Source organism: Prionailurus viverrinus, chromosome A2, assembly GCF_022837055.1.
Source record: "Prionailurus viverrinus isolate Anna chromosome A2, UM_Priviv_1.0, whole genome shotgun sequence".
Classification (NCBI taxonomy): Eukaryota; Metazoa; Chordata; class Mammalia; order Carnivora; family Felidae; genus Prionailurus; species Prionailurus viverrinus.
Genome location: NC_062562.1, coordinates 156,490,471 through 156,505,330, shown reverse-complemented (window position 1 = coordinate 156,505,330; position 14,860 = coordinate 156,490,471). Strand labels below are relative to the sequence as shown.

The window sequence follows — 14,860 nt, the reverse complement described above, 5'->3', positions numbered from 1 at the left end:
CACTTGATGATGTCAGGTTTGTTTGGCTTGTTTAAGCCATTCTAATAGATGCGTCTCAAAGTGGATTTAACTTGCACTTCTCTAATGACAAATGCCATCTATGTCTTTGGTGAAGTCTCTATTCAAATGGTTTGCCCTTCTTTCTACAAGGGAGTTTGTTTTCTTATTAGTGAATTGTGAGAGTTATTTGTATACTCTGGATACTGGTCCTTTACCAGATATGTATCTTGCAAAATTTTTTTCCCAATCTGTGGCTTGATTTTTCATTTTCTTAACAATTATTTTCAAGGGACAGATGTTTTAAATTTTCCTGAAGCCCAATTTATCTTTTTTTAAAGGTTTCTGCTTTTTGTGTCCTAAGAAATCATTGCCTAACCAAGATCACAAAGATTTTCCTCTAGAAATGTTAGTTTTAGGCTTTACATATATGCCTATGATCGATTTCATGTTAATTTTTATATGTACTATGAAGTATGTGTTATGGTTCATTTTCTTGCATGTGGTTAGCTCACTGTTTCAGCACCAACTGTTCAAAGAGTTAGTCTTGGACTGTCTGTTACAGAGTTAGTCTTAGAATCAAATAGGGTAAGTCCTCAAACTTAGTTATTCTTTTTCAAAGTTATTCTGGGTATTCTAGTTCCTTTATTTTTCCATATAAATTTTAGGATCTACAAGTCCATTTCTATAAAAAATCTTGAAAAAGAGATCAATTTGGAAAACAAACATCAAAATATTAGTCTTGAAGTCCACGAACACAGGTCTCTCCATTTATTTATGTTTTCTTGATTTCTCTCTTCAAGGTTTTGTAGTCTTACACATATTTTGTTGGATTTATCCCTAAGTGTTTCATGTTTTTTTTGTAAAGGCTCAGCAATGTTAGTATTCTATTACCTTTATTGTTATATTTTAGAAAAACACAGTAATTACTAATAAAGTAAAAGATTTAGTGTGTCTATCCTTTAAGTACAATTATAAAAAAGGAGACATTTAGAAATTACTATAATCTCTGTTCGAAAAAGTGTCGTTTCTCTCCTAATATGGCTCCTCCTAATCCGTTCTGCTCTGTACCCCACTGGTAGGAAAAAAAAAAAAACCTTTCTATAGTAAAATGTTCTTTCCTTTAAAAATAAATGCTTTTCCTGGGGTGCCTGGCTCAGTCAGTTAAGTGGCCTACTTCGGCTCAGGTCATGATTTCGCAGTTTGAGAGTTCAGGTCCCGTGTCGGGCTCTGTGCTGACAGCTCAGAGCCTGGAGCCTGCTTCAGATTCTGTGTCTCCCTCTTTCCCTGCCTCTCCCCAGCTTTCTCTCTCTCAAAAATATATAACCATTAAAATTTTTTTTCTAATAACAATAAATGTTTTTCCTTAGGTGAAACAGCAAGAGAATAGAGGGTTGTCTTTTTTGATTAATGTTGTTTTAATTACAGAATCTAAACTCATTAATTGTACAGTCAGCCTATTTCTTATTTAGTATTTTCCATCCTAAATCATCAATAAATATGCATAAAGTCTTATCCCATGGTTTACCAAGCATAATTGCTTGTTTACCTAACTAGTCCTTATTTTAACTTGTTAATATTCTGAGGTACTATTGTTGGGCATCTGATAAATGCAGGTAAAGAAACTGACTCAAGAGGGAGATTTAATCATATTCTCAAGATGACAGAGCAAGCTGGTGGCAAAACAAGGTTCAACTAGGTCTAACTCCAAGGGTGCACTCTCTCACCTTCTGAGATTACTGTGGACGTACCAAAGGAGTACCTATGGTTCCCAAAGGGCAAGCCCATGACTTACAGGCCTCCTCATCAGTGTGATCAGACTTAAAATGTAAACAGCTAAGTCAGGAATCACATCCACTTGAATCGGCACTTCTAGCAAAGTTACATACAGTTTAAGACACTTTCCCCAAAATATACACATGAACTCACTTAGAGTACATTCTGGGTTCCCCAGTAAGCAAAATCAAAGTGAAAAGATGGCCTACTTTACTTTTCCGTATTTCTCTATCAACACGTCTTTACCCTATTTTTCCCCCTCCAGTACAGATGCTATCCAGGAAGTAGGCAGCAGTTTAGAAAATGAGGTTCAATTTAGGAGAAAGCAAGCAGCATGATCACAGGTTTAGATCCTATAAATATATTAATTCTGAAGGAAGCTCTTAGAAAAGATCCAAAAGCTCTGGACTTGCTCTGAGTAACACCTAGCACATTGAGGGGTTTAGGAAGAGCTTTTGAGAGACTGACCTTAAAATACAATGTTGTGGCTGAAAAAATCTTTTTTTTTTTTTTTTTTTTTTTTAAAGTAGGCTCCACACCCAGCAGAGCCCAGTGCAGGGCTTGAACACATGACCATGAGATCAAGACTTGAGCTGAGATCAAAAGTCAGATATTTGGGGCGCCTGGGTGGCTCGGTCGGTTAAGTGTCCGACTTTGGCTCAGGTCATGATCTCACGGTCCGTGAGTTTGAGCCCCGCGTCGGGCTCTGTGCTGACAGCTCAGAGCCTGGAGCCTGTTTCAGATTCTGTTTCTCCCTCTCTCTCTGCCCCTCCCCTGTTCATGCTCTGTCTCTCTCTCTGTCTCAAAAATAAATGTTAAAAAAAAATTTTTTTTAAAGTCAGATATTTAACCAACTGACCATCTAGGTGCCCCATGAAAAAGCCTTTTAATATTATTTTTTTCCCCAAAAATTATGTGGCAGAGAACAGCTAAGACACAACTCCAAATTTATCATTCTCTGGCAGTAATGGAAAGTTCTAAATAAAGCAGCACTGTAGCATGGAACAGCTATTTTTTAGGATTATTTACCTGCAATATTCCAGAGGCAAGACTCTTTTTTCTCCTGTAGTAATTGTGGTACAACACATCTTGAGAGCAGTGCAAAAAACATAGCCTTGTTCTCTTAAATGGCCTTAGGCATCTGCCATGTTGAGAGGTCTACAAAATTCCAAACCCAGGGCAAATTTACTTAATTACCTAAGAGCCCTTGGGCATGCTTATAAATTAAGTTTTATAAATCTTTAAATTATAAATAGAAGCAGCAACAACATTAGTTTAACCACAGGGAAAATCGGCTCCCAAAAAACTGAAGACCTTCAACAAACTAAGACCTTGAGGGCAGCTACGACGCGCATAAGCTGGCTTTTTGGATAGGCAAGGTGTTCTCCAAGGAACATGGTCTCCCTCTGGATCACTGACATATTTGGGAACATTGGCTAAGCAATTCAAATAATCTGTATTGACACAGAAAGAAAGACTAACTCTCTAAAGTAGCCAAGGCCCAAACCACATAGAATTTATTTCAGATAAACAAAAATGTTTGAATAATTCATTTTTTGTTATATCTACTGCTCCTCAGAAATTCTAAATTGGGAATAACAAGTCTGGCAAACTGAAATGCCATGTCAGGCTTTAGGATGACTAATGAAGAACTGGACATCCCACACAGATTAAGGATTGAATCAAGAGACGTTAGATGAAGGCCTGATATATGACTATGTTTATGCCTCGTGTTTGACATACGGACCAAGACTTTTATAATATATATGTAGGTGTATACATATGTGTATGTGTGTGTGTGTGTGTGTGTGTGTGTGTGTGTGTGTGTGTAGATATATATACACAGAGAGAGGAGAGAGAGAATTGGTAAAAAGATATAAAATAACTCCTAAAATTGTAACAGCAAAAATAAATCCACAGAAACCAATTTAATCAAAATCCCAAAAGCAGAAAAAAAAAAAAAAAACCCAAACAGTAAATCACCTGAATACTATTATTGTTATGATTCTAGAACCTTATATAGCCAGAAATATCACGAGAAGATTTTAGTTAACACATTCAACAAGTATTTATTTATTGATCTCCCCTAACTGTGTCACAAAGCTGACATTAAAGATCAAGCAACTGACAACGAGAGCCTGCAAAGGATTTTCTCAGTTATACTATTTGTCACTGTTCAAAGCCAGGACTCATATTCAAGATTTCCATCTTCTCGAAGGACTACAGCTTTGTTTACATAAGGCTTTTGAGAGAAAAGAACAACAACAACAACAATCTGCCCGACTCCTGAAGACAGATTCACAGCAATTTCATTTCGATGTCGCTTCCCCAGCTGCTTTATCCACACTGCCTTCCACTTTAGGCATTTCCCAAAGGATGCCACTATTACTTAGCTATTCTGGCTACTTATATTATCAGAATAAAGAAGCCGCGGCTACCAGTTCAGTTTTCACAAGGGACATGCTGTTTGTGATCATGCATTTTTAAAGCAAACAAATGATCAATGCAAACCTGTCTTCACTAGACAATCTTACAACATAAAGGCATAAAGACAGTTTGGGTCAGGCATGCAATCTTCAAAACTGACAAAAGGACATCAATATTCATCTCTACACCTGACCTGGGCACTTGATATCAGATCACCAGGGTCCCAGAACCCAAAAAAGGAAACTTCCCAGTGAACAGAAAGGTTGAAATTTGATCTAGGTCTTGCGCTTAATGATTTGAGGTTTCAGGCTATCAAAGCTAGAAACAAAACCAAAAAATTCATATCACCCACATGTGAACTGTCCATTCCCAGGCTCAGTCTCCCACAAATGCTACCGCCCCACATTGACAACCTACTGGACTTTGTTTCCACTTTCGGCAAAGAGAGTATGACTCAAACTACTGGTCTGTCCCAGTGGGATAAATCCAATGGGGATTTTACTGAAGGAAGCCTAGGGGAAAAAAAGAAAAGTTTTATGGTTATGGTCAAAAAAAGTCAGGCTGAACAGAGACACAGACGCGTCCACTATGACAAAGTAACTGACCCTAAGTCCACTACCCTGTCTCTCCCTTCCCTAGACCAGCAATCGGGTAACATTAAGTGAGCAGTTTCTAGAATGAGAAAGCCCTTAAAAACAGGACTCTGAATCTGGAAGAAATATCTGGGTACTCGTTAACGGCAATTGGTTCAAAGAAATTTGGTTACAAAAATGAGGGTCTTAAAGATACTAGATAAATGTGCTATTGTGACAGAAATTGTATTATGTTGTCACAGTATTATTTGAAAAAATTGTGGATAAAATTCAACTAAAAATATCTAACCTTTGTAGAGTAACTAATGACAAGGCTTTATAAACAATCTCCAGTATAAAGAAGGCAAAGAGAATAAGCACATTCACGGAGAAGTCCTTCATCCGTTTCCCTCTCTCCCTTCTGAGAGGCAACCTTTATCCTGCCGTTGATGGGATTCCTTTCCAGCCACATTGTTATTCTTTTACAACATATTTAGGCATTCATCGATAGTATACAGTATTGTTTTCTGAATTCCAAAACCTAGTAGTAATGCCTAACATACTTTGGCAACCTGCCTTTTTCATTCAATATTTTAAAAATTTTATATGTACACATAAATATATATGTATATACATACACACATAGAGAGAAAGATCTATAAATACTTATAGATCTAATTCATTCATTTTTACTGCTCCATGGCTTCCAGTATATGGATATACCACCATTCATTTATGAAGGAATTCTGTGAACAAGAGTTTCCATGGGAAAATTTTATATTGCAAACAATAGCTTTTCCAGTAAAAAGCTATTGGGTACTCTGGAATACTACAGCAGAGAAGTCTGCCACAGATTAATAATAAAAGTGTTCTAGGACACAGGCAGCAGTATTTACTAAAACCCAAGGAAGCACCTTAACATATAAAATGGTAAAAAAAAAAAAAAAAAAAAAAAAAAAAAGGTAAAAGAAGAGAGAAAGAACAGAAATGCAGAAGTTAAAATGCAACTGCTCTTTCTTTAAAGCTCACCTCATCTGCTCTTTGAAGAACTCCAGTAATAACCTACAAATGTTAAAAAAAAAATATTATAAACAACGTGTATTCCCCTTATCATACAAGAATTAGACTTAATTTTCATGGATCACAAACTTGTTCCTATTTTCTTCCTAGAAACTATGTGAAAAGATGTACTAGCTCTTCAACCACAGTATTCTGCAAAGGGATCAGAGCTAAATTAGATTTTGTTCTTGACCTAAAATCAATAGTCCAATAGAGGCTAAGACAAAATAATTATAAAACCTCCACATCATATTAGCAAAATTGTTTTAAGTTCTATAAAATGGATACAAGTGTGAGGCACCCATCAATCATACAGAAGAGCTGAGGTTGTACTATAAGTGCACATACAGGAAAAAACTAACTCTTTGCTACACGCGGAAAGTCTCTGCTCAATAAATGTTTCTTACTGATGAAAATGAAGACAAGGGGAAGAGCGGCCCCGCTTTTAAAAGATATTTTGAATTTGAATTTGTACATGTTTTATTTTTAAAATATAATACACAGGTCTTGTAAAAGTGGTGAAAAATACCCAAAGAAGAAAATTCTTTCTCAAAGTCCCACCATGCAGAACAACCATCATTAATCAGTTTTTTACGTTTTGGCATATTCAGTGCCTATTTTTATAGGACTGTGATGATCCCAGATACGCGATTTGGTATATTTCTTAAAAACGTTTTGTGAAGTAAAGGCTGATGCCAATCTTCCCCCTTCACCTCCTGCCTCACTGAATTTCAGGATTAAAGGGGGCTGTCGTGAGGTCTACTTCATTCTTTGTTGGCATGCTACCAGTATTCTTCACACTTCATTAAAAAGCCATAAAAACAATTACAAGATCATTAGCACAGCCTTTCTAAAAGAAGCTTACTAAGGCTCACATAATTGCTAAGTCAAACATAGGACACTGCTCTGTCTGCTGTTAGCTCCGGATCCCTCAACACTGAGGAAACCACCAAATGGAGGCAAAAGGCAATCAGAAATGAGGCACAAATGTGAATTATGGCCCATGGGATGGAAACACTGAGCCGGAGGAGGGGCACCTGACCTGGCTCTTCAGGGGTTTCCAATACATAATGAAGGTTTCAGTCTGCTGCCCTCCAAAAGAGCAGCACTTCTAGGGCAACATACTTCCTGTCCTCATTGGACCAAAGTAAGCATTAAGGACATGAAGTTTTAAAAGAGAGGCAGATACATACACCTAAATATATAGACGCCGGCCTCTAACTGTACTATTAGGAGATAACATTCCATGTGATGGAAATGATGTGAGGACAGGCAAATGCATTTTGTTCAAAAGGGGATCTTTAAGTTTATTTAAGAAGAATAAAATTCTTCATAATTAAAACTGATTCCCTAACTCCCTAACCAACAGGGCTTCTCCATCAGAGTCTCTAACGTATAAAAATCTTATTGTACTCAACACCATTTCTTCTCTGTATTCATTTTTATCCAACTTCAATTTGATAAAACAAAAATCCTTCTATATGCTGGGTATAAAGTTTATACAAAGCGATGAAATAAAAGCACATGAGGAAAACGTAATGCTATGCCTGTTTCAGAGAGTAACAATCCTAAAAAAATAAACTAAAAATAAATCATTTCCTTAAGTTGTAACCACTTTATTCCATTGCTCAACCATCTAGTTTCCATTTTTCTCACCTTCAAAATGGTTTCAAACAGAACAACAGCCATACCTCCTGCAGTGTCCCATCTCCCCCTGCAACAATGATCACATCTGTGTTTTCCAACAGTTCCAGGAGTTTCTTGGCTTGGCCCTCATAATCAGTCTGAAATACAAAAGAAGACTTTGGTAAATTTATCATCCTAGGGCCATAAGATCAAAGATGTAAACATCTGGGATATTTTCTTTAAAGTTTTACACAAGTCTTTCCTCAAAGTCTGCATAATTGATAGGCATGAAAAACTAAGCAGCTATCAAAGCAATTATATATATACTTTTGTACTGTTTAGAGCTGGAAGGGACCTCAGAAACCATCTTTAAGCTTCTTTAAAATATAAAACTCGGGGTGCCGGGGTGGCGCAGTCGGTTCAGCATCAAACTTCAGCTCAGGTCATGATCTCGCGGTTCGTGAGTTCGAGCCCTGCTGTCAGATGTCAGCACAGAGCCTGGAGCCTGTTTCAGATTCTGTGTCTCCCCCTCTCTCTGCCCCTCCCCCAGTTGTACTCTGTCTCTCTCAGAAATAAACACTTAAAAAAAATGTTAAAATATATATTTATACATATTTATATATATATGTTATATAAATTTATAGGTTTATATATATATATATATATATATATATACACACACACACACACACACACACACACATATACATATATATAAAACTCAAACCCAGTGATCTGTCTCCAGTTATACAGTTAGCTAGTCAAAGGACTCATTTCCAGTCCAGTGCAGATTCAATTACACTATTTACCAGGTGCCTTTCATCTGAAAGCAGGAAGTCATGTGTATATGCAAATACAGAGTAACAGATGTAATGAAAAGAGCACAGATTTGGGAGCCCAAGAAACCCAGATTAAAGGCCAACCCTGCTACTTTTTAGCTGAGAGGCCTTAAACTCTCAGGAGCTTAATTTACTTATCAATGAGATTATGTGTGTTGGGGGATGGGGTAATAATAGCTTCCCCTTAGTACTGTTGTAAAGCAGTGTATAAAACTACTAAACTAGCAAGGTAACTGTTTATAACTTGTACTGTACTTAAATGAAAGGTTAGGTTTTGCTATGACTACACGTTAAAGATGTACAGGTATGATTCAGAGTAGTTACAACACAGTACCTAAACCTCACCATTTTTACTGAAAGTATTTCCTCAGATACGTATGCAGACTTCAATGAATCATCTAAGCCACTACCTCTAAAACCAAACATTAAATTTTAAAACACATAATGCAACTAATACTAAAATAGGAAACAGCCCTTCCTATTGACACTGTACAAGACACACTAATAGGCAAAGTACCTGAGCACAGTTAACACAGAGGAAAAAAGAAGCCCCTGAACTAACACCATTAATCTTATGATGAATTATCCCACTTTTATTCTAAAAATGAAATGGCTGGCTTTATAGTTAAACACACGTTTGCAAATAGTTAATTTTTTTAAAAAAGAATATAATGTCAATCCTGATTAAGAGGATGGGTTGTGAGTATCCCAAAATAGGCGATCGTCAGGAATCAGTATGGGTTCGCTAAGAACGAGGCATTTTGGACTATCCTCATCTTCCTTGACATTACTAGATCAGTAGATATGGGAAACTAGACAGACATTGTATCTGCTCTTTAGCAAGGCACCTGGCAAGCTATGTGATGAGGTCCTCGGGGACAAAATAGAGAAATGTGGGAACGATACACTAGAATTTAAGTAGGTTAGTTAGCTACCAACTGAAGGTCTGTGCTCCAAGGGAGCAGCTCAGTGAAGTGACATCAAATTGTAGGTAGATTCCCAGTGATATTTCTTTAGGACTCTCCCTTGAGCCTTTCTCTATACAACACTATCAACAATAGAGGCAAAAGGTAATTTACTGAATATGTAAATGACACCCTTATTCCTCCTGGTCCTCTTACTCTACTTGATATTTCTTCTTGGCACTCATCACCATCCAACAAACCGTATGTTTGTGTATCTGTTTCCTATCTGATCCTTCCCTTTCCCACTTTGAAGCTCTTTGGGGACAGACATGGAAAGTTTATTTTGTTCAGCCTGTATCCCCAATACCTAGAACAGGACTTAGCTCACAGTAGACAGTCAATAAATACTTGCAAAAAAATTAATAAATATGAATATGTACATGAATGCACCAAAATTCTAAAAATTTTTGACAGATTTAATAGACAGTTATTTAAAAGATTACATTTATAAGGATAACATACTTGAAGATGAAAATTCCAAATGCACCAACAAAGGAAGGATTAAAAAAAAAAAAGTGGCCTACTGATATTAAATAAAGAAAAGTGAATCAAGACACTAGCTAGCATGACATGACATGATATTAGAGAACTGTTACTTGTGCTGGGTATAATAAGGACACCGCAGTTACAAAGAAAGGTAGTCTGATTTTTTTTTTTTTAAGTCATACTGAAGAATCTAGGGATTAAAATGACATGATGTCTGTAATTTACTTCAGAGAACCCAGCTGCCAGGTGAAGATGTGTGCTGGGGACCACATGAGCCAGACAGCAGCAGAACTGACCCACAGATACATGAGTCAGGCCATCTTAGGCAATCCCTCCTCAGCCAGGCCATGGGTGAGCCCAGTGAGACCAGCACAAGGGCAGCTCTGAACAGACCACTGACCAACAGAATCAGAAGCAGAGAAGCAGTTGTCAAGGTGTTTCTTATGTAGCAGTAGATATCTAGTGTAGAAAGAAATACGACAGTAATTATAATAAATGTTAATGGATTCAACGGTCCAGTAAAAAGACCAAAAAAAAAAAAAAAAAAGTTGGATCCTTAAAATACCCTGTTTTCAAGCCTTTACCAGCAGTACATCTAAAATATAAAGATACAAAAAGGCTGAAAGTAAAGGGATAAAAAAATATTACACCAAGCAAAAACCAACCAAAGCAAGCTAGAGTCACTAATACTAGAGAAGACAGACTGTGGCAGAGGTAATACTGGGGCTAAAGAGAATTGCTCTCGACAGGGTCAAAGTGCAAGACAAATGAGGTGACTTGAAACGGGAGAGCAATGTATCAACACCATCTCAAAATATAAAAACCAAAAATGAGCAAAACTACATAGAGAAATAGAAAAATCTGCACTAACGGTGGGAGCGTTCTAATACCCCTCTCTCTATAGTTAAAGCAGAAGGAAAAAACTCAGGACACAGAAGACTAGAACCACACAATGAACAGACTTAACTCATTGGGCACAAGCAGAACATGGTACCCGATGGCTGATACTCTTTCATGCATACGAGGAACATTTATGAAAACAAAACACACGCTAGGCCACAAAACAAGACTTGATAAACTTCCAAATGCTGGAATTGTATAGACTACATTCACTGACCCATAATGCAATCAAATAAGAAATCATTAACAAAATGCTAACTAGGAAAAAAGGTAACTAGAAAAACTTTATATTTGGAAATTTAAAAACGGGTCTAGGGGCGCCTGGGTGGCGCAGTCGGTTAAGCGTCCGACTTCAGCCAGGTCACGATCTCGCGGTCCGGGAGTTCGAGCCTCGTGTCAGGCTCTGGGCTGATGGCTCAGAGCCTGGAGCCTGTTTCCGATTCTGTGTCTCCCTCTCTCTCTGCCCCTCCCCCATTCATGCTCTGTCTCTCTCTGTCCCAAAAATAAATAAACGTTGAAAAAAAAAAATTAAAAAAAAAAAAAAAACGGGTCTAAAGAACTCACTGGCCAAACAAAAATCATGATGGAAATTAGAAAATATTTTTTAATGAATGTTAATGAAAATATCATATATCATAACTTAGAAGATGCAGTTGAAGAAGTAAAGCAAAATTTATAGCTTGAAATAAATACAATGAAAAATGGTAAAACATAAATAAACATCCAAGTTAAAATGTCAGAACAGAACAGCAAGAAAAACCCTAAGTAAGTAGAATAAAGGAAACAATAAAGACAGACTAGAAATTAATGAAACAAACATAAACGAGAGGATCAACATGCCAAAAACTGATTCTTGGCAAGGATTAAATTGACATATCTCTCACAAGACTAATGAGAGAAAAAATGGGGGCACATATAAACAATATGAAGAATTAAAATGAGAGACTACAAGTATTACAGAAACTTAAAGTCAAAAGGAGGAAATTAGGAACAACTTGGTATCAATTAATTTGAAAACTTCAATGCAATGAACAAATTGCTTGAAAATCGTGCCTTGCCAAAATTAATTCAAGAATAGAACCTCACTACTTCTAGAACCATACAAAACAATCTCCCCTCAGAGAAAGCTCCAGGTCCAGATGGTTTTGAGTTCAATCGAACATTCAAAGAAGAAATGTCAGTCCTACATAACAATTCTAGGATCTCTCATACGTGGAGCCTGAAACGTGCATTACAAGCACTCAGATGAACGTTAGCTCTCTTCCCCCTTCTCCCGTCCCTGGAGGTGGACAACTGAAGACCACATCTCCGACCAGCTGGACATGGTAGGTCAACACGTCACGATAAATTGGATTCAATTACCTTTTAATCTCTGATTTCATGAAAGTGTGTAATATTAAAAATAAACTACAGACTTACAAACATGAGAAGAGTGATTTTCACCAAATGCACACGCCTCAGTACCCCCCATATACATATCGCTTCAAAGTTTTGGGGCTTTGAGTGGAGTCTTGGAGCGTCTTCTCTATAGCACAATCCTTCTAACTTACTTTTGTCTCCTTGTCTTAGCCAAATGTCACAAATTCTACAGCTTTACCACTTAAAATTCCTCACCAGAGAGAAAATGTTTACCTGTCTGTGGCACTACCAAGTAATTAATTACTCAAAGTGGAAATTTTTTTATTTTCAGGAAAAGAATTCTTACAGCTATTCCTACTTTCATCTTCTAAGAGACAGTAATTCCACGTCCTATCTTGCAGATGAAAGGAATCAAGTTCATGCTTCCATCTAATCTTACTCTGAAAATGAAAAGCTGGCAGTGCTTTGAAAAAAATAAAAATAAAACCACTTTTATTAATGATCAGAACAAAGACACAACATTGATTCCTCTGTTCCCAGCTTCTTGTGTGTTAAGTGATTTCTGCTATGGAGTCAAGAGAAGAAGGTAAGTTATAAGAAGTTATAAGTAGCTCGGAAAAAATCAACACTCTGGAGCGTTCTTACCTTAACGACAGTCACATCCATGCCAGATAAGTGTAAAATCGGGGCAGCATTTTTTTCAAATAGAGTCCTGGCTTTGCTGTAGACAAAGGAAAAATACAAAAATGTTAACACAAGTTCTCAAGAGGGAGAATAAAAAGCCCAGCCATCCTCGCTGGAGTAGAACAAGAAGCAGATTTCCTCTATTTGTGCAAGTACAGGAAGTCGAACAATGAGTGATGAGCTTCTATGGATAGAAACGTAGATGCTACCACTCTGGGGCCTCCAGGAGTTTACCTTCTAACGCAATCAGCTCTTAGCCATCTGGGATGCTTACAGTTCAGAGTCTAGTTCCTCTAGAGGAAGAATGTTCACTGCGTATGGCTCCCCTCAGGAAACAACATTTGATTCATTCAGCAAGTATTTACTGAGGACCTACTATGTGCTAGACACAGGTATAGGGGCTAGGGACACAGCACAACAAAGCAGACAAAAACAACTAGAACTTAAGTATAATGTAGTAAGTCCTCATGGAACTGATTTATATTCCAGGGGTAGCAGGAGAATGTATGTAACATTTTTCATATGGCCCGAGGGAATAAACTGAACCCCACAGAATACTGATTAATTCCAACTCAGTGGACACAAGTTTTGATGAAGAAATACACCATTTTTAACAGTTTCAAATACTAGAGATCTCTCCATTTCTTGAGTTTCAAACCTGTAGTGAAATCCCAGGAGAAGGCGCAAAATTCTTTTCGATGAAGGCAGAATTTCTGCTAAGAAAGGGTAAGTTTGAAATTAATGTAACTTTAGGATAACCAACAGCTTGTCTGAAGCTCCTAGGCATAGTCACATCCTTCTCTTTATGGCCCTATCACTTTGTATACACCTCTCGTAGGAATTTTCCTATTGCATGACGATCAGTGATCTGGCAAGACAGTCTTTGGGACAAGACTGAAAGCCTTCCAAAAACAGACACCGAATCTTATAATCCTTGCATCCCCCGGCCTCTAGGATTACGTCTGGCACACTCAGAAGATATTTAATAAGTATCTGATGAATGAATGCGCTAATGCATGAATGAATAAACCTGCCCCAAATGTAGACATGTAAATTCTGCGGAAAAGGAAACGACACAATTGTGAGGTGATCTAAGAACAGAAACAGAGTCTTTTGAAGAATGTCTGTGTTTTAAAAGCATCAAATACATCATTCTGACAGTGACTCTTGTCCAGTGCAGGTGAGGAGTCAGAAACACAGCCCAAGAATCAAGGGTTGCACAACTTGCACAGAGTCCCCAATGGCATAGTCTCAGAGTTGAATAAATGTTAAGCATACCAATCAGTTGACCTGTTTTCTGCCCAAACATTTTCAACTATCACATCGAAGAAGAACAAAAGCTAAAACTTTCAAAACGCCGAACCTCTAACTTTCACATCCACATTTACTCAGTCCTCTTTCAAAGACGTTTTTTTTGGGGGGGGTTGCTTGGGTGGCTCAGTCGGTTAAGTGTCCGACTTCAGCTCAGGTCATGATCTCACGGTTTGTGAGTTCAAGCACCGCGTTGGGCTCTGTGCTGACAGCTCGGAGCCTGGAGCCTGCTTCGGGTTCTGTGTCTCCTTCTCTCTCTGCCCCTCCCCCACATGTGCTCTGTCTCTGTCTCCCAAAAATAAATAAATTAAAAAAAAAAAGATTTTTTTTTTTAAAGCAGTTATGCATGCTTTGACTTCCTCACAGGCATTTTATACTAGGAAGAGACGCACAGGTAGCTCATGGGCCACATGTGCAGTGAGGCACAGACCAAATTCAACATTCTTTAAAAAGAAATAAGCACCAAAGGGCAGAGAGAAACACGTAACATTTCTGATTCTGAATTAAAATAGAAACGGAGAAGGTTGGACAAATTTTCATGAGAACCACTCAAAAAGTGTGTCTCCAACTCGTGATTTACACGAGCACGTCAGAAGCAAAGGGCACAAATATCCCCTGCCCCGTCTAGTGCCCTGAATGGTTCTTAGAACAAGCAGGGAAGGCTACATGAAGACCGCCCTTTTCCAGCTCACCATTTCTGGGGCTTCACCCAACAGCAAAGGGCTGAGCTAGTAATACTACAAATGCTTCTCCTTCCAGGGTTGTTTTCATTACTAGATTGATAAGAAAAGATCAGCTAGAAGTGGATCAGCTCTCACTGAGAAGCACAACTATGGACCAATCTCAATCTGCTATATTA

General features: G+C 37.8%; 1 protein-coding gene across 5 annotated transcripts in view; it reads right to left on the bottom strand.

The window, feature by feature from the left end:
• Positions 1–14,860, bottom strand: part of AGK (acylglycerol kinase) — an 81,529-nt gene that overhangs the window by 32,178 nt on the left and 34,491 nt on the right. For all 5 annotated transcript variants that reach the window (XM_047834573.1, XM_047834610.1, XM_047834583.1 and 2 more), the window contains exons 5-8: positions 12,652–12,727; positions 7,523–7,615; positions 5,802–5,834; positions 4,618–4,712 (exon numbers count right to left, since the gene is read on the bottom strand). In XM_047834573.1, the coding sequence (XP_047690529.1) occupies positions 4,618–4,712; positions 5,802–5,834; positions 7,523–7,615; positions 12,652–12,727 (297 nt within the window). The remainder of the gene's footprint in view (positions 1–4,617; positions 4,713–5,801; positions 5,835–7,522; positions 7,616–12,651; positions 12,728–14,860) is intronic.